The 20,534-nt window shown below is 31.6% G+C and overlaps 1 protein-coding gene across 2 annotated transcripts; it reads right to left on the bottom strand.

The window, feature by feature from the left end:
• Positions 1-1,527: 1,527 nt before the first annotated feature.
• LOC108204476 (phosphatidylinositol 4-phosphate 5-kinase 7) lies at positions 1,528-8,242 on the bottom strand. Of its 2 annotated transcripts, none has more exons than XM_017373938.2 (10): positions 8,054-8,242; positions 7,375-7,513; positions 6,198-7,229; positions 5,930-6,097; positions 5,553-5,718; positions 4,046-4,156; positions 3,743-3,930; positions 3,148-3,302; positions 2,582-2,750; positions 1,528-2,031 (listed from the first exon to the last, which is right to left on the bottom strand). In XM_017373938.2, exons 2-10 carry the CDS (start codon positions 7,389-7,391, stop codon positions 1,755-1,757), a joined length of 2,283 nt encoding a protein of 760 aa, XP_017229427.1. In that variant the 5' UTR covers positions 7,392-7,513; positions 8,054-8,242; the 3' UTR covers positions 1,528-1,754. The 2 variants fall into 2 exon arrangements, with proteins under 2 accessions (XP_017229427.1, XP_017229426.1); XM_017373937.2 differs by having other exon boundaries at positions 6,198-7,232; positions 8,054-8,239.
• Positions 8,243-20,534: the final 12,292 nt, after the last annotated feature.

Here is a 20,534-nt window from a genome sequence, read left to right as displayed (position 1 = left end):
TATGATTCTATTTTAAGCATTGGTTCTCTCTTGTGCGCGGCCCGTTGAAAGCATCCTCCGTTTGAAATTAGTGGTAGTCTAACTAACCATTTTTTCGTAGTAACGATCTTTTGGCAGGAATTTATATGTATTATACTTTCTGACAAGAAATTATAAATTTATATCAACAGAAAAGAGTAAAGTACAAAGTGATATATGAAATTCATCCGTTATCACATTTCAGTGACCAAAATTTAAATTTAGAAATGAGTGTCCAACATTGTTTTCATGTTTCGAAGAAATGACAAAGGACCATTTTCTCCCGGAAAAAACTAATCTTTTTTTTAGAAAGGTGACCCTTATCCACTTTACAGATGAATTACAACAATATATAACCAACAAATTTGGAATTCCGACCAGCAAAATAAAATATATATGGGTAAAGTTATGCTACCAAGTCATACTTGATAAAAAATGTATACAATCCTCTTCTAACTATATTTTTCAGTAAAAAATTGTGAATTATACCTCAAAAAATATATAAACTAATTACGAATTTGAAACCGAGGGAGAATATTAATACGAGGGATAATATAAAATTTTGAAACCATTTTATAGGTTAGAAGTGAATATATAAACTCTTCTTGCAGTATTCGAATAATTCTTATTCATAATAGAAAATGCAAATGCAAGCCTATCATTTATAGGTTAAAAATAAACTTTATCAATTAATCTATTCTATTTCTCCTTGTCAAACTAACCACTAGATCGAGATAACCATGGTTTCTGACTATGGGCATAAACAAACCAAAGTGTTTTTAGCTACTCGAACTTGCTCGTAAAATATTCGAATTTGATTCGGTAGTAATCGAGCCGAGCTCGAGTTATTTGGATGTTTTACCGAGTCGAGCTCGAGCTTCAAATTACTCGGCTCATAAGGTTCGCGAGCCTTATCGAGCCTCTACTATTTTTTAATTATAAATATATTTAATATTTTATTTATAATTTAAATATTTAATCAAATCGAACTCGAGCCAAACTGATCATATTTCGAGTTTTTGTCAAAATTTGGTAACTCGATTCGAGCTTTCGAGCCGAACTCGAGCCTATCGAACTATTTACGAACTGAGTTTCGAACTTGAAATTAAAGGATCGATCGAACTCGAGCTCGAGCCTTGGACTTTTCAATCGAGCTCGAGCCGAGCTTGACAGTGTTCGACTCGGCTCGGCTCGATTACACCCCTAGTTCTGACAATGTTCAATTTATTTTGAGTTATTTTTTATGGCCATATTTATTTTGGAGTAATTGGGCTAAAGATACTCTTAAATGCTGATAAATGTCGTAAAAGTTACTAATCTACAAAAGATTGAACCCTCGACTTTTAGTAGAAGAGAGGGAGAGATACCATCCCACCGTGGAGCGGAGCGAAAGAGATACCATCTCACCGAGGTCTTCGGTTGCTGCAAGTCTTGGCTAAAATATATGAACAGGCATTCAGAATTTAGAATTGAGTGTTGCCTTGCCATTGAAGAGTCACTCAAGTGTAATCACAGTGAAATAAAAGGATATATATATATTAAAGCAATTGTTTTATTTATGAATCAGAACTTAAAAGAACAAAATTTCACCTTGCTGCAAGAATCAGTTGCATGTACTTATCAATGAATAACTGCTATAACTTGAATCTAAAAATTCGAAAACACTAAGCAAATGGCAAAGGAGATGATTTAAAAGCAGAATAACATGAGGAGAGGAGAATGAGTGCTCTGAGGGTTCAAGTTGGTACAAATACTCTCTCAAGAAAATTTACGAAACGTTTTGAGTAAGGCGTTGGTTCCATGACAGAAATTGAGTTAGGGTCAAATTTGAGCGACTTGTACGTGAGTTCCACTTTCTTTTTGAGATTGTATTCCTGAAGTATGTCGATTATGCCAAGATAGAGAACCACGTCGTAAACCTCAAAAAGTTCAGCTTCGGATGCATCTCCACCATCCCGCTGAATCTTATGATTAGCCTGAGCTGGCATGTTTACTCCTAACTGGACTCGTAATCTGAAGATTTTGCAGCAATGGCAATTTAGTAAGATAAAGTTTTCACAGTAAATATATTATGTTTCATTAAATTCAAACTAGCAGAGTACTCTGTACTGGTACATAGATATCCTGCAAAGTAAGCAGACAGCGCGTCTCCTACTATGTTGGAGAACTTGTATCAAACAGGCTAAAGTATGAAATTTGTAGAACTAAATAAATTGAAGTTGAGAAACTAGCTCAGTGAAAACCAAGTATTCTCAGATAAAACTTTTGATATATGTAGGAAACCATGATCTTTATTATTTAGATTATTTCTCCACTCATCTACGGCCATTTGTCAGTTCTTGACTTGCCCTGTAGCAGCTGCATTGGCAAGGCTGGCCTCAGCAGCTACTAAATACTACGATTCTATTGAAAAAGCATATTGCCTTGAATTTGTCTATAAAGGCGCCATTGATTAAAATTACTATATGAGTTGGCACTTATAAATTTAGACCAGATTTCATTGAAGTAGTATAAAAAAGAGGAGGTATCTTTGTGCTCATAGTATCTGAAATAAGTGGTATACCTTCCAGTACCGGGCAGAAGAAGGTCCACCTCCTTCTCACCCACGGAAAATGCTTTCAAAGTATTTCCTCTAATGTGAGGACCTGGTGCAGTGCTGACAAAGTTGGGTTCATGGGTCACTAGTAGAAGCCCCTTCGGAGGAATCAACATTTCATCTTGAGAGATTGCACCTAAAGACGTTGACAGTAAAAGAATCATCATTTAGAGTATAGACGAGGAGAAAATGACTACCTAATTTCTTAACCTGTAACTTTTTACAGTTATGAGGCAAGGAGGTTAAAAAATTATTCGTCAACAGAATGAGAAGTCGATCTACTTAATTTCCAATACAATCAGTCATGAATATATCATTCATCAAAAATCTTTTTATTTTCCCTCACCAAATCATAACATATGATTTGTAATCAAAGCTAATAACATGCTAGCTTCTCCTATATTGTTACATTATGAAACAAGATATTTGGGGACAGAAAATTATGGAAGGATGAAAATTAGGTAGAGTCTCAAAGCTGGTATTCTTAGAGAAATAACCAGCAGAATTAGAAGTGGTTTACATATGAGATTTACCATCACTAGCAAATGTGTGCTCTGGCTCGTGCATGGACTCGGCAGTTTCCAAGAAGGCTTTCAGATGTTCCGGAGCTCGGAAATGTAACCCCAGTAGAAGGCTGTAGTCAATTATTTGCTGAGACTCCAGAAACATACAATCATGAGTGATCTGTCTGCACAAGAACACAGGAACAAAAAGATAATGCTGCTACTTGGAACCGGGATAGTAAAATTAAGTAGAATTTCAGGTCACACAGAAGATCATTTATCACAATATTAGTAGGTTTGCTTCACATATAAGGTTATGGTTACAATAAAGTCATGACCAATCTTTCGAAACAGCTTATTAATTTCATTTTTATTTTCCTGCCAGGTCGAATGACTTTTAATTTTGTGGAATGCAGGTATTTGAAAGTCTGGCAAAAGATGCAGATCAGTTTTGTGTTTAACACTACATGTTTACAAATAGTATTATAACCTTGCAAGATAAAATATTGCTATTGAACGTGCAAATATATAAAATCATTTTTTCTATTTCATCTCTAAGTCAGATAATATCATCTAGCTCTCAACTAGATCAGCATACCAATAAGATTGAAAGCAAGATACTTACTCTAGAAGTGACTCGCGCAACAACTTGTCCATATGGAATACGTATGGCAAATCAAGGTCTTTGAATGTAGTATTCTCTCTAATATCAACTTTATTTGTAAGTCTTCCCTGACATGAACCCTTCAGGTCATAACGACGGTGTATTCGCAATTCAGTGCAGAACATGTTCCCCATCACAACAAAGCGTATCTGAACAAAAAAGAATAAATAAACCATCACCAAATATAATTATACAAATTCTTTTTCAAGGTCCATGCACCCTCGGCTCTATTTAGGCCTGGAGAAATGAAACAATACCAGATACCTTTCTTCCAGCCTTCCATGCTATCTGGTGGACTCCAAAAAACTTTGTTAGGAGTGTGTTTTCATGCTCTTTTACATTATCATAGTAGCTAGGTAGCATCTTGAGTAAAACCTGTAACAAAGGCCATATAACAAAAGGCAAATAAAAAAGAGCAGTCATAAAAAAGAACCTATTGTACGGTTATATGACTCAAAACAGCATAATCATTCAGTAACACAACAAAATTTATCAGCAGAGGGAAAGGGTTAGAATATTTCCATCATGATACAATTCCCTTGCCAAATTGTTAGTGCAGCTGCACTATCTGCGTCATATGCATAACAGATTATTATTATGAAACTTAAAGTGCAATTGAATGAGTGAATGAAATTAATATCATAAAGATTCAGTACGTATAACATATAAAAAGAGGCAACAAGTCAGCAACCATCAGTTGTTCTATAATATAACAGATCTGTCTAGCTTGGACTAGATGCTTGGTCATATATATCCTGATCCTGTTAAAACTTATAAACAGAAGTTCTATAATTTTTAAAATTTATCACAATAGTACAACTTTAAACTGTTTTATGAAGTTAGAGGCTATCAATTGAAACTAAAGCCGTGACAACAGTCTTTCTACTCCAGAAGGTAATGCAACCAACTTTACATAAAAAAATATAGATCTATACTTATCATATCACAAGGACATCCAAGATATCTCATAACAAGACAATATACATTTGTGCTGACTAAAATACACACTTAACATTGCAATGCGGAGTTTTGCACAGAGTTGTCAAAACAGCATACTGTCAGAATATACAATGCGGTAGCCCTCCTCCTAATACCCTAAGGTTTAAAAAAAACTGGTAACTTATTAGAGCATCCTGACACCCCCAATATTCTCATAATTCATTCACGGGACACAAACACAAATTAGTCTCCCACATGCTATAGTAAATGTTGTTACAACTAATGTTTCGGTGACGCCCAAAAAACTGAAAGATTATTACTTATTTTCCTTTATTTTTTCTGTCTTTTGTTGATACTTAATAGCATTTACAGATACCCTTACAAAGAAATTAACCTCTAATAATCCAAGAGAGTAAGATGTATGCAAGCGTTACTTCTACTCTAAACAAGTAGAGAGGCTGTTTCCGCAAAGTTTCCCAGCTTTATAATCCAAGAGTACATGTCCTATTATCATGGATCAATATATTCACCTAATTTGCACACCATATTGTGACAGCAAAACCTCAACCAACTATTCCTATGGTGATTACCCTATATAGCTGTTCTAAATCCAAATTAACAAGATGCTAATTTTAAACAAACATCATTTAAGTTACAGACAAGTTTGATCTGCTGAAAATTTCAATGCATAGACTATGAGTAGATCTGATAAACACATATCAGCTATCACATGAATCTATTAATAAATCATAAAATAACTACAGTCAGATAGTTTATTTATTTACACACAATCTAAAAATAATAAAGTGATAGTATTAATTTAAATTCACACCTTCAGCTCAGATTTTTTCAAGGTTTTAATAACAAATCTGTCATCGTGCGAAAGATAAAAGAGGCTCCCACTTTTCCCAGCGGAAGAAAGCTCTGTTAGGCCATCATCACCACATATTGACATCATGTAGTCAGCAGCATCTAGCTTGAACATCTCCCTCAAATTCCTGAGTATTAGGATGACCATGAATATTAAATTATTGGATTATTTACAGTACAGAATACTGGAGAGAGGTGCAGTACTCTCTTTGGGCATCCATAATAAAAAAATGGAAATATTATTGACTACAAAAGGTATAATATGCATTTAGAACAGGTGAAGCCGCGTAAGACAATAGATAAATTTAGGAACAAGGTGCAGCTGCTGTCATTACATACCGGAATACCATAGGATAATAATCCGTCCAGTAAAAATTTAAGGAGTAGTGTGGAGGAGTTTTCTGGGAGCCCCTTTTGGGAAAATACATCTGTATTCTAGCTTGTGCTCCGTAATCAGATGATCTTACTTCACGCATAGGCAATGGAGAGATTTTTCCCACAGTGTACCTGTGACCTCCATATGAGTTGATCAAAGGAAAATCTCAGAGATGTGAAGTTGATATAAATATATAGATTCATACAATGATGAATATCATATTAAGTTTACCTGATGCCAAGCTGCAGATTAAGCATCAAATAATAACTTTTAAGGCCTGCATATGTGCTCACAAGAGACTTCTTTCTTGCTTCCTTTGTCTTTCCCCGCTGTTTAATGCTTTTAGAACGACCTGTATGATTTATTATCCTTTCTTTGATCAAGACGCCTTGCATGTATTCTCTTTCATAAACTTGAGAATCGCTTTGCTGAACCTCATTCTGGACTTCTTCAAAAGTACCATCTGTAACAGAATGACTGGGGTTTTGATTCTTCTTCACCAAGACACTCTTATGTGGTTTACGAACCTTAGTAAATCCATTGAGTGCAATTATAGAAACACTGCGCTTAAGACTAGGCTTTATAACCTTGAACTCTGCTTTCTTTAATGAGCTAACCGACACAGAACCATCCACGATTTCATTGAGTAATTCAGAGTTATTCCACTTTGCTAGAGACGGGCGATTATTTCCTTCTGGATAAAATTTCCCCCATCCATCCTTTATGCCTTTTGTCCATATGCCATAATAATAACCTCCATCTGCAAACCTATAAAATCCTGACCCATGTCTTAAACCATTTAACCAAAAGCCATCAAAGAGATCACCAGTCGACCATTTCATAACACCTCTACCACACATAATCCCGGCTTTCCAAGTACCAATATACATGTTACCATTACTCCAAACATACTTACCGCTGCCTTCCTGTTTTCCCTCTTTCCATGTACCTTCGTAAACATCTGAGTTTTGGTACTGCTTTTCTCCAAATCCATGCTGAAGGTTTAACTTCCAGGAGCCTCTGTAGACAGACCCATCCAAACTAGTTAAAGTTCCAAAACCATGTAGGTAACCCCCGGAGAAGTCACCCTCATATGTCGTGCCTGATGGCCAAAGAACCTTCCCTTTCCCTGTCATTTTTCCTTCCTCCCAATCGCCCTCATAAATTTTCCCATCTGACCAAGTGTACTTACCGTTGCCCTGAGGGAGCGTCTCTTTAAAATTACCATAGTAGACATCTCCATTTGAGAATTTGCTCTCTCTACTGCTGAAAGAGTGAAAGGGATAAGAACCACATATGTCAAAAAACACTGAAATCACATAAAAATCATCTTCGATGTCATTAAACGTACAAAATGCAACACAATACTGTCGAACAAAAGAAATAAAATCATAAAAAGAAGAACAACCTTCCGCTGCTCTCCATGATGATAATGACAAAGCAATCTACCGCATCAGAATAAAATTATTCCACCGCTTTCAAAAACTAATGCGAGAGTAGCTGCCAAGACCTTAAAGTAAACTTGTCTCAATGGCCATTATCTTGATCTGAAAAAATCAGAAAAAAAGCCCAGCTAAATTCAATCCAACTCAAATGAACCTTTCTCTCAGTGATACCCTTAACTCAAAAAATTTGGCTTTCAATACACAGTGACGTATAACCCGAAAATATAATTCCTTTTCATAGCAGCATAACTATCCTCCAGATTTCAGTACTTGTACTACATATGATCAAGCTCCATTCATGTCCTTCTGATATATGTGTAGAAAAAACTAAATTTTAGGAATTAGAAACCAGTAACAAATTGGGCATCGATTCGAAACATTGGGAACTGTAGTAGCATGCTAACAAGACAATTGCCCAACTTGTAACAATCTAACCAGACAAGTGTGATCAAGCTCGTCATTATCAAACATAATATTGCAATTCTACTGAAATCAACTACTAGTAATCTTGAAATTTCAAGATAAACCTAAGAATCAAGTACCAAACTCATCGAAAACTCGAAAAAAACACTGGCTAGCTACCAAGATGAGTGACATAAAATGTAACAACAACAACAACAAAATGGCAAAGAAAAATCTTACAGTATCATGTGAGAAACCACTGTGGCTGAACATAAACATGAATGATAAAAGGGTGTTTGAAGATTACAGAGAGAAGCAGGAGAAACAGAGAGATGGTTGCTAGACTGCTAGTTGATGAAGCAGTTGTGTCCTGATATATTTGGAATGGAGGAAAGATAGATAAAGTGGCAACATGTTCACTGTGTTCCAATAATGACATTGCTACGACTACTGTTTACATTTAATTTTTTCACTGTGTTGGAGAATGATTGTGCCTGGATCAGTGAAACCTCAGGAGGTTTCAAGAACCCGAAACCTACGGATAATAATATATCGAATTAAATTAAATTGATGTTTGTAATCATGCGAGAATATTAACTGTTTGTATTGTAATGTTTATTAAATAATTAAGTATTTTTTTCAACAATTTATCTTATAAGGACTTGAGTTTCACTTTCTATATTATTGTCAATTATTAGAATATTATGATATGGAATAAAATTATAGACGTTCAAATTTACTGAATATGTGAATTTAATTAATGTCCGTAATCACGTGAGATTAAATTGTTAAGTGTTTTTTCAACAATTTATTTTGTAAGGACTCATGTGAGATTAAATTGTTAAGTGTTTTTTCAACAATTTATTTTCTAAGGACTCGGATCAAGACAAAAATCAAATGTGTGCGAACGACATATTACTCAGAAGGATGTCTTAAAGGAGGGTATGAATGTCCAAAATGAAGAGGTAACTTACAATGTTTCTTAAGAAAATGTGGAAATACGAAATACTACTGCAGATTAGGACATTTTGGAGAGAGAAGGAGACAAATGTAGGACATGCAAGCTGTAAGTCCGTGACAATTCATCCGCATCTTGCTCCGTTGTCTTTCCTTTCCATGCCCAATTACTCTCTTTTTCATAAAAACTTAAAAACCATTTATTATAAGAAAAATTTACCACTAATGCTAGATTTTTTTTATTATAGAAATATAAAAGTTATCATGCTAAAAAAATATGAAAAACAATATTTTTTGTATAGCTATATTTTAGATTTTATCTCACTTATAATACTATATTTAAAAAGAATCTATCTTATAATACTGCATTTCAAGATTCTACTTAATTTATATAATTTCATCAAGTGTTTAACCGCGTTGAGTTAAAATGTAAATAGACAAAATTATAATATTGCAAATTACAAAATATGAAATGCAATATTCAAAGTGTATTTGAAATCTTGTCTATTTGGATCTTAATCTAATGCCCTTAGTAATATTGAATGGATTTATACAAATTGAAGAAAATTCTAAAATATAATATTATCAGTATAAATTTTTGAAATATAATATTATAATTGTTATAAAATATAAAATAGAAAATACATAAAATACATTTTCCTTGAAAATATATAGAAGTTACTGTTATTTTTTAAGATTTGATAATCGAATGAAACAAGTACACACCCTACTTTTCTTTTAATATAACCACTTGCTTTTCTTTGAAAAAAAACGTATATATACAAAAAACACAACCATATATATATATGTCGGTGATTCCATATGTTGCCATTGTTAAGTACAAAGAATAGAAATCATGTCGTGCATGTTTCTCCATTTTATTATATTCGTATATTTGTATTTTATGAATGTATTTTATAATAGTTTTACTAAATATTAATTTTATGATTAAAAATTATATCCAAGTAAAATTCAATATATTATTCAAAAATATAAAATCTGAGTAATACATATTAAAACTACCATGTTAATATATTTTATAATTGTGTGCAAAAGTTGAATTAGCCAAATATTATAAAATGAGTGCAATTATGCAGCTTGGACCAATGAGATTGCTTATATTTATTTATAGGACTTCTATGTAACACGAATCAATATTATACTTTTAAAAGTCACATCATAAAATTTTTTATCTATCTATATTTGAGCAGTTTTATGACTTTCTATTTTGTGACGTATTTTAATAAATTTTATTATAATTAAATGTATTTATTTTTATTAATGTACATATCTTTCAAACTTATATTTATTTATATTTTTATTCCATATACATGCAATAACTTAACAAGTACTTCTCTGTCCCATTTAATTCTATACGTACTTCAACGTTCAATACTCCTATAAAACATAGTTCTATCATTTATTTTTAAAATTTTCTTTTTCTGAATAAAAATATAACATTCAAATTTTTATTTAGAAAAAAAAAACTTAAAATTAAATTAGAGAACTATATATTACAGGAGCATTAAAGTCCGTGCCGCGTCTTCGTTCCCGGTATATATAACTGAGGGAGTAAGGATTAATTGTAATTGTAGTGGGTGTTTGGCAACCCATTTTAAGCCGGACTTCTCGGCTTATAAGTTATAAGCACTTGTTCGTACCGTTTGTGTAAAAAGTCAAGAAGCACTTATAAAAAGTTAGGAATGCTAGCTTTTGTTTCAGGATTTCTACTTATTTCCCAAACACTTTAATCACTTATAAGTCTTATCTTGCTTCTAACTTCTATTTCATTTATTTATTTTAAGCAATAAGCACTTATTTTAAACTCACCCAAACAGCCTCGTAATTTTCGGGTTGTGAATACGACAAAAATGTCCACTAAATTCCTGAGGTGCAGAGCAGGGTAGGTGATGAAATCTAGAAATACTACTTTTAATGGAGTTGACACTATTTTATTGCAATGGGATTCGGTCATGAATAGCACAAAACCATCTCCTTCCCCGACTTCTTAATCTAATATTCTTTGCCTTTCAAATTAATCAGTCTTATCTAATATTCTCTTGGTTTCTTAATCACATAAAATCTTCGGAAAAGATCGCTAAATGGATAAGAAAAACATCAACAAAATTTCCAAACTCAACTCAACTTTAAATCTAAGCATACCAAACTGTGACTGACTGCATGCAAATATGTCGAATCGTCCTCCTGGGATAAATAACATGTCACTCATTTTTTATATTACGAGCTCGTCCTGACAAATATGATGCAGCATAACATACCGAGTAAACATCATGTACACAGTGGCGGAATCAGAAATAAGATTTAGGGAGCTTAAATTTAGAAGCAAGTGAGATTGTAAGGAAAAGTTGAATACCGAATTTGATATCACATTCATCAAAGAGAGACAACCACCCTTCTAGGTTGCAGGTATTGATTGGTTAAAAGGCCTGAAAAAGAATGTTGTTCAGAGTGCAGTAACATAAATACAGTAGTACGTAACTTTTCGGCACGCATTTTGAGATTTTAAGTATAGTTCAATAATATTTTTAAATTTTTTTCTCTAAATAAAAATTTGACATTTAAACTTTTATTCGGTGAAAAAAATTTTCACAAAAACAACATGAAACTATACTTTATAAGAGGCTCAAAATGCGTGCAAACAGTGTACATAACCTTCCTAATGGGACGGAGGGAGTAGTTCCAAGTGACATGGCTATTCACTATTCTTTTCCAAGGTGTCTTATGAATAAGACTTCAAGAGGTTGTCCTAATGATATAAGGCACCACTAGCTAGGTAATTGTTGGATCAACATTTTTCATCAAATGCTTTAAATTATGGTTTAGGAGACATTATAAGGCATCTCTTGAACTTACTCTAAGTACCCTAAATTATATTGACATAAATAATTCAGCGGGGGCCGGAAAAAAGTATACACTGTTTTTTCGAATTTAGAGAGGGCTCTAGCATCCTCTAGCCCCCTCTGGTTCCGCCACTGCATGTACATATATATGGATAAAAAATACTTGGTATAGATGATAATTGTGTACAAAATTTGTATATAATGATGAGTTTTAGACCTTGCTCCCGAGTTTTTTTAGGAGAGAAAGCAAGTGAATGTAAAGTGTGCTTTCACTTTCATCCCACTTTTGGAGTGAAAGTTTTAGAGTGAAAGTATGCTATTTTTTCACTCACTTTCACTCGCTTTCCTTCCTTTAAAAAACTCGGGAGCACGAGTAGGAGTGAAAGTTAGATAACTTTCCTTCCTCTTCACTTGCTTTCCTCCTTTTTTAAAACTCGGGAGCAGGGTGTTAATTAGAATGGGCCTCTTGTATTTACATCAACAACCCCAGTTAAAACCCACATCATCAATTGTCACATCATTATGTACAAATTAAAACCCCAATGTACAATTTTTCTGTGCAAGTCAATCAAAATATGTTTGAAATCTGCTATTATATTAAATTCCAAGTCAATCAAGTGCTAAATAGCAGAAAATGAAGAATCTTACAATATCATGTGACTTTGGCTTGCGCTACAGCAGGGAGAGCCTATAAACCTTCCAAGAATTCACTATGTATAAACAGAGAGAAACACAGTGGTGTGTCACTGTGTTTGCTTGCTGTTAATGTATGTATCAATTCAATGATGGCATTCATAAATCCTGTGTGCATTTAATATCTTCACTATTTTTGAAATTTGTTTTATCTTGACTCGATAACCATTTCTACTTCGTCTTATTGTGTGGTGGGATCCTGTTTTGTTCTTTTCCAATTTGATTTTTGGGCAACGGGATGCTAATATCATACATCACCCAAGTTTGATATCGACTTGACCTCACTCGCTGTGTGATTTACCGGTACACAATGTGAATATGAGCTGATCAACTTGAATTTCACCCAGTTATGGTGAAAAATTGGAATTTCATTATTTAAAATTTAAATATTGAATTTCATATAATTTAAAAAAATTACAACTTGTCCTCTAATTGACTCTTTTTATGTGTAACTCGAAATTATCATCGATACCAAAATCAGGATATATGAGTCAAATTGATGAATCCGCCGCGGCATCTTTTGATAAAGGGTTTGTCTGGTGTGTCATAAGCACATACTAAGCACTAAATTCTATAAATTTGGATGATTTTGATTGGTCTGCTGTTTGTAAATGCAAGGGGTCTACCATTATTAGAGAGTGTAAGCCAATCAAAAACTTCCAAATCCATAGATTTTAGCACTTAATATGTGCCTATGGGCACACCATAGAAAAACCGTTTGATAAAAAATACTTTGTCCGCCATTTTTTATATATTTTTTCTTTTTTTTTATACGTAATTTGAGTTGTATAAAATTAAATAATTAATTTTTGAATTTTTTTAATGAATAGAGTTTATATTTATCTTCTTAATTATTTAAAAGTAAAAAATCAAAAAATAATAGTCGAAAGAATTTTTTTTGTGAACCTTAAATCATGTGTAAAATAATCAGAAAAGAGAACTAGAAATGTTAAAATATAAAATATAAGATCCATAAAGGGTCTCTTCTAACACTTTAAGGGCTGTTTGGTTCGAGTTAAGGAAACGGAATGGAATTCAGAAAGGGAAACAAAGAGAAAGGATAGGAATGATGCTGAATTATATTAAACGGAATGAAAAATTATATGATTATTCATATATTTGATTTTTAAATATTAAATAATATCAAAAGAGTCAAATATATTTACGTATATAATTTGATATATTTTATTATTTAAAAATTTCATTAATTTTATAAATATCTTGACTTATAAATTATATTAAAATTATTTTTAATATGTAAACACTAAATTAAAATTTATTTTTGATCTTCAAAATATTTTACATATTATCTTTTAATGTTAATGATTTTTGAAATAAATTATAACTGAAAATAAAATAAGAATCAGGAAAGAGAAAAAAAATACCTGGTGGGGGTGGGGAATGGATCAGGAGGGATTTGGGGTAAACCTAAAACCAAAACAAAGGAAAAGGAATGACAGATTTCATGAAACAAACAACAACAAAGGGAATGAAACGGTTGTTTCCCTTTCCCTTTATCAGTTACCCCTAACCAAACGGTCCCTAAGATTTTAGATGAAATGATTCTCTACATGATATCAGAGCTTTGGTTTGCGGGAGGTCTCGAATTCGAGCCCCGGCCACCCCCAATATTCTCTCACAATTTAAAATGATCAACCCAAATAATAGGATTTCGAGCGAGGGGAGTGTTAAGTATAATATCCATAAAGGGCCTCCTCTAACACCTTAAGGTTTTATTAGAGGTCTCGGGTTCGAGCTCCTGCCACCCCCAATATTCTCTCACAATTTGAAATGATTAACCCAAGTAATGAGATTTCGAGTGAGGGGAGTGTTAAAATAAGTATAAGATCCATAAATGGCCTCCTCTAACCCCTTAAGGTTTTAGATGGAATGATTCTCTGCATGAAATAATATTATATATCTTCTTTAAACTTTTTAATTTATTCAATATTGAAAATTTAATATTTATTGATTTTAATTTTGCATGAATTTTATAAAAAACAATATATCATAATCACCATTTGTATATTTTGACATATATTTGAAATAGACGTGACCTATATATGTTTGAATATTAATATATATTTTATGCAGTTATATATATATGTTCGGATTTGGTGTACGCGAAAGAAGAATACTAACATGTAGGACATGCAAGTTGTTTACTCCCCGTCCTGTGCTGTCCGTCTCGCATGTGTCATTGCCGTTCTATCATTTTCATACATGGCCAACCTGTTTTGGTCACGATGAGCCATATGAACATAGAAGTAAAACTAATCTTCAAATTTTTAAACATTATATATATTTATATCAATTGATTACATTTATGTCGCTAAGTAACTAGTTTATTCAAAATTTTGAATATGCAATTACAATAGTATAATTATATAGAGTTAAGTTCTATGTAGTACATAAAAACATTGGAGTATTGGAGTATAAAATCATAATTTTTTAGTTTAATCATAAATAATATCTCTGATTATCCAAATTCATATATAACTTATCATTTATAAGTAGTATTAAACATAATAATCAAATAATCATTAATATCTTTCAACTTTAAAGAGCATTAAGATTATTGTTCTGCTTAAAAGTTATATTGCAGAACATAATGTCCTGCGATTTATAAAAGTAATTGTTCTATCTTTTGATTACAATGTTTATGTTGTAGAACATAATCTACAAGTTGTCGGATGTTTACAAATATTGTAGAACAAAAAATTAAGATTTAAATGACTAGATTATATTGTATCAATCTTGTACTCCAATACTCCAATATTTTTTGTACTCCATAGAACTTGATTCTAATTATATATTAATCTTCAGAGTTCAATATTATGTTAAATTATGATCCAAACTTAGAATAATCATATACCGAGCAACATATATAAGTATCACATATACATTTATTAATATTAACCTTTAACCCGTGCTAAGCATGGGCGGTTTTATAATTCGTAATTTATTTTTATAATTTAAATTATAATATCATTTTATTAGTATTTTAATATTAATGAATTGAACTTTAATTAAATTATATCAATCAATGGATTATATTTTCCCACGAAAATTTAGTTTTTAAAATTTATTATCTATTTAAAAATATTTTTTATTATTAATATGAGATAATTTATTATTCAATTAATTTTAAATCATATTTTTCATATTTCGTATATCTTCACATGTATGAAAAAAAAAAAGATATTTGTTAGGTAATAGATTAAAGTTAGAAAAAGAGTTGTGTTTATTATGAGATATGTTTCTAGTGTTGTAGTTTATTTAAAACTTGTACTTATAAAACTTGTACTTATAAAAAATAGATTTTTAGTCTTATAATTGTTTAAGACTTTTATCAATTAAGAGATAGATATCTAGTGTGATTTTTTTTTTGTTTTTAAAAGAATGATTAAAAAAACATGATCAAACCAAAAAACATGAACAAAAAGCAGGACTACAAATTATATCCATGTTGGCTTATTATAGTATAGTATAGATTTGATAAACTATAAATTTTATTTATGACCCGTCTAATATAAAAATCATCATTTTCGGGGGTTGCGTTATTATTATTATTTTTTTTTGGGTTTGCAAATGAATAGAGTTATTCGAAAATAATATCTGATTTCAGCTAGTATAGTGAGCTTACTTCTTTGTATTTTCTAAAAGGACCCGATTTTCAAAATGAGAGAGCGCTATGGTACAAGAACAAGTGCATATTTATTTTTCCAATCATTGTAATAGTTCAATACCGATTTCATATAACTTCTTAAATTGTAAATTATATATTATGAATTGTAATTAGTCGAATATGGTGTCGAGTGAACATAAATTATATATGTACGGAGCTTGTTTGCAGATTGGGGTGGTTGAATATATGTTTAGAAACATCCTCGAAGAAATCAGAAGCTTAGCTTTGTTCTGTATTTTTATAAAAAGTATGAGGTGTACTGAGAGTCTGATAGACATATTCTCTGTACTGAGAGTCTGATAGACATATTCTCTGTACTAAGCTTTTTGCAGATGCCGGAATAATTTCTGAATTATATTGTAGCAGTTTATAAATTACTCATGTGCTTGTGCTCTAGTTTGCATTTTGATAAATTAAGATAACGAGTGGAATGTTTTGTCACAGGTTCTTCCTAACACGACATAGCCAGGCCACCGGGAATCATAAATCAAGAGTGTTCTTCACCGACGCATCTTTCTATTAGATAAGAGTTGGGGCATTTATTGGATTTGTATGATCAAGTTTTATTGTTAGTAATTTTTAAGTCGGTTTTTCTATGGTGTGCCCATGGGCACACAATAAGCACTAACTCCTATGAGTTTGATGCATTTTTATTGGTCACTTAATCATAAATAAAGATGGCCCCCTGCATTTACATCAAGTCCACCAATCAAAATCCACCAAAACCATCAATTTTAGTGTATAATGTGTGCCCATGGGCACACACTAGACAAACCCTTTTTAAGTTACTAGTGTCTTAATAGTTTGGTATATTTTTGCTAAGTGATGTAGTAATTAATGTTGCTCAATTTATGTATATGATTGTGCGGATTGAATTTATAGATTTGTATAAGTGGTTTTGCAAATACTTGTAGTTTGGTTTATTTTGCGGATTGAAGATGATGGATGAGTTTGTTGAATGACAATTATTATAGCAAAACTGATGTCTAAAAATATATATATACATCATTTATATTGGGGTACAACTGATGTCTAAGAAAAAGATATACATCAATATTATTGTACATAAACTAATGTCTAAAACAAAAATATACATCACTTTCTTGTGTAAAAATTCATGTCTAAAACATATATACAAATCAGTTTTTTTTAGTGCAAACTGATGTCTCAAACTAAACAGACATCGGTGAGAAGTGATTTCTAAGAAACAAATACAAATCACTTTTTGATTTATACACTGATGTCTAAGCTTTTAAGTACTTTGTGCAATTATATGTTTAAAGAAATAAAATACAAGTAATGTTAGTATAAATTTAATTATGTCTAATATATTTTATAAAAAATGGTGGCATAGACATCTTAATTTAAATTAAAAACGATGTGTAATTTGATTAAGACATTAGTTTCTAGGTGATGTCTATTCATGTCTAGAATAGACATCACTGACATCAACATCGGTCGAAAAAAAGAAAGACATCGGCCAGAAACTGATGTCTATTAGCTTTTTTCTTGTAGTGTGTAAGTGTAAATATATGATTATTATAATTTTACGGTATTATGTATTTTTATTATAGAGTTATAAATTACATTTTAAGATGATAATTGATTGAATACAATATATACAAAATTGATCGGCAATATTTCAACTATATTCGAATTCGAACTCAGAACTCGGCTTGAGTTCATCTTAACTCGATTTGTTCCCCAATAAACCCGTGCTCTATTTATTAATAAGTAAGTAATACGAGACGATTTTGGATATCATTTTATATTAATTGAGAAATTTGGATCAAATCATCATTTCAATTCATAACAAAGATAAACTCGGTTGAATTCAAAGAATATTTATTCTTATTATAATATTTAAAATAATTTTAGAGATAATTTGTGACTTAATAAAATAATTTTAAAGATAAATTGTGATTATTCAAATTTGGAGACTCGCTGTAAAGGACCACGTAGAGAGTTATAGATTGTAGGTGAACATAAAGTTGTTCCCGTAGACTGGACCAACAACCAATAGGAACGGTTGAACAAGGCACTTTGAATACAAGTGGTCTGATAATCTCGTATCTTTAAAGTGGTCATATTACCAGTTTCAAAAAAAAAAAAAAAAAAAAGTGGTCATATTGCCAGTGTTTTCTATTTAAAAAGTCATGAATCGTTGATATTTATTTTTTTTATGTGAATATAAGAGATTATTTGTCTTTCAATAAAAAAAATAATTCACAATTAGATTTTTTTCTTTCAATACATTTTTTCCTACCGCTATTATAAGTTATAACATCAACATTCTTAAAACTGTACCAATTATCTTCAAAAATCTGTATTTTTCAGGATAGTCATCACCACTAATTTTATTTTTATAGAAGCTTATGGAGCATGACATATTTCCCAACATAATTTAATATCGAAACAGGAGCTTTAATTAAAACAAAACACATATTCACCTGCAATCTAACAACCCACACAGAATTTACATTATATAAACACGTATGATGATGTATTTAGATGCATATACTATGCAAAGTCAATAGTAGATATTTGTATTGAAAGTTTAACTGAGATTGTAACTAGACTGACCCTCAATTCAACTGACTGCGACGAGTCCTAGTTTGGTTTTACGGAAAAAGTTTTTTAAAAGAAAAATGAGTTCCGACTTGTAAAATAAGCACAACTCCAACTGCATGTAACACAAATACACCCTCCGTCCCGGCGAGAAAGTTCAAGTTCACTGTTTACACGTATTTTGATACTCTTATAAAATATAGTTCATAATATTTTTTTAATAAAAGTATAAACGTCAAATTATTTTTCAGAGTTTTTTAAAAAAAAAGATATTATGAAATTATACTTAATAGAAATCTTAAAACGCGTGCCAAAAGGTAACGTAAAGAACTTGGCGGGAGAGGGCTGGCAATATCAGACACGACCCGAACCCGTAACCCGATTTACTGAGACAAAACCCAAAAGTGACCTGAAAATCACCCGTTTTGACATGAACTGGACCCGACATGACCCGAAATTAGAATTTCGTTTCTAATAATTTCAATATTAAGTTTTATTCAATTTTAAGTGATTTTAGCTTGACCCGAAATTGACTCGAAATCGACTCGAAATCGACATGATTGCTGACACGAACATAACCTGTTACCCGAAACTGCCACGCCGTGAGGGAATACATGTGTATCAGGCTGGCCAGGCAGGGGTTAGACGAAGAAAGCAAATGATTTAAAACAAAATCGAAGCTGTAAAGCATAAAGGCCGAGTCACCATCAGGACGCTGAGTTTGTAAATCAAGGCTAATCTGCATGCTACTTATTCTTAAACCTGCATTTAAGAGAATAATCATGTCTTAACTGTAAGAGCAGTACTACTATGTAACTTTTGTCAAATCAATCTGGGAAAGGCCCATCTCTCTCCCTCTCCTTTTTTCTGATTCTGATATAAAGTTGACATCGATGTATAAATGAAAAAAGAAAAGAAAAAGCGGAATCTACCGGTGTTAATTAGGTGCTTTTTGCCGAAATGGCCAATATATTACTTGTTGATAAAATTTCATAATAATTACTGTATTAAATAATCTAGAAATAAGTATCAAGTCGGTGATTTATAGTATTTGTTAAAAGTAAAAACTTATTTATGAAAAATAAACTAAATCATATAGAGTCTATATTATCTACCCAAACCTGTCTTCTTATTGCTGTAAATATTATTATACGAAGACCGATCGAGGAAAGTCAGCACGAGCCAAAAATTTTAATCCACAAAATAACAGAGAGTTATTTTGGAATCAAAATTAATATATATATATATATATATATATATATATATATATATATATGAAACTAAAATTTATAATAAAATCTACATAGTGATAATCACAACCTAATCAGAAATATATGTTCAGATGTCTGGTATATAGCGGATATACTTTATTTATAATTCTTTATAATAACAAATATACTTTATTATAATTTTTTAAACGTAATTAAAGGAAAGTTTTTTCTTGTAATATATTAAATTTTTTTTAGAGATAACGATTATAAGAAGTGAGAATATTTTAGTCTTGGTGAGAGGTGAGAGCGAATAAAACACATGCAGGAGTAGGACATGCAAGTTGTGATCTTCACGTCGTCGTTTTGTCTTTGTCGCGTTTGTGATTACCGTGCTTTCCTTTTCGTAGGGTAGCGTCTAGTTGGAATCTATTCTAATATTATTTTATATAATTTTCATTCATAAATTGAATTTTATCATGTTTTTACGTCAGAAATATTTCAAAGAGTACTATATTCTTTGAGCTCACACATTAAAATTGCATGAAATATCATAAATGAAGGTGATCATTAATTAATTAAGATTACAAATTACCAATAAATTATTGATTATATAAAAACAAAGCCGAACGGACACTACGATATGCTGCACTTTTGCCAAACCGAATCCGGCTTAAAAGAGAGGATGTGATACAGGGGTGGCAATTTCGGGTAATGGGTCGGGTTCGTGTCGGGTTGTCTTACCT

The sequence above is a fragment of the Daucus carota genome, chromosome 1, assembly GCF_001625215.2.
Source record: "Daucus carota subsp. sativus chromosome 1, DH1 v3.0, whole genome shotgun sequence".
Classification (NCBI taxonomy): Eukaryota; Viridiplantae; Streptophyta; class Magnoliopsida; order Apiales; family Apiaceae; genus Daucus; species Daucus carota.
This window is presented reverse-complemented; position numbering and strand designations above follow the sequence as displayed.

Excerpts from the sequence above, each read along its gene's own strand:
- LOC108204476 (XM_017373937.2), bottom strand. Across the intron at positions 6,098-6,197 it reads AATCTGCAGCTTGGCATCAG|GTACACTGTGGGAAAAATCT; the intron begins GTAAACTTAATA and ends TGGAGGTCACAG. Across the intron at positions 3,303-3,742 it reads TTGCGCGAGTCACTTCTAGA|ACAGATCACTCATGATTGTA; the intron begins GTAAGTATCTTG and ends GTTCTTGTGCAG.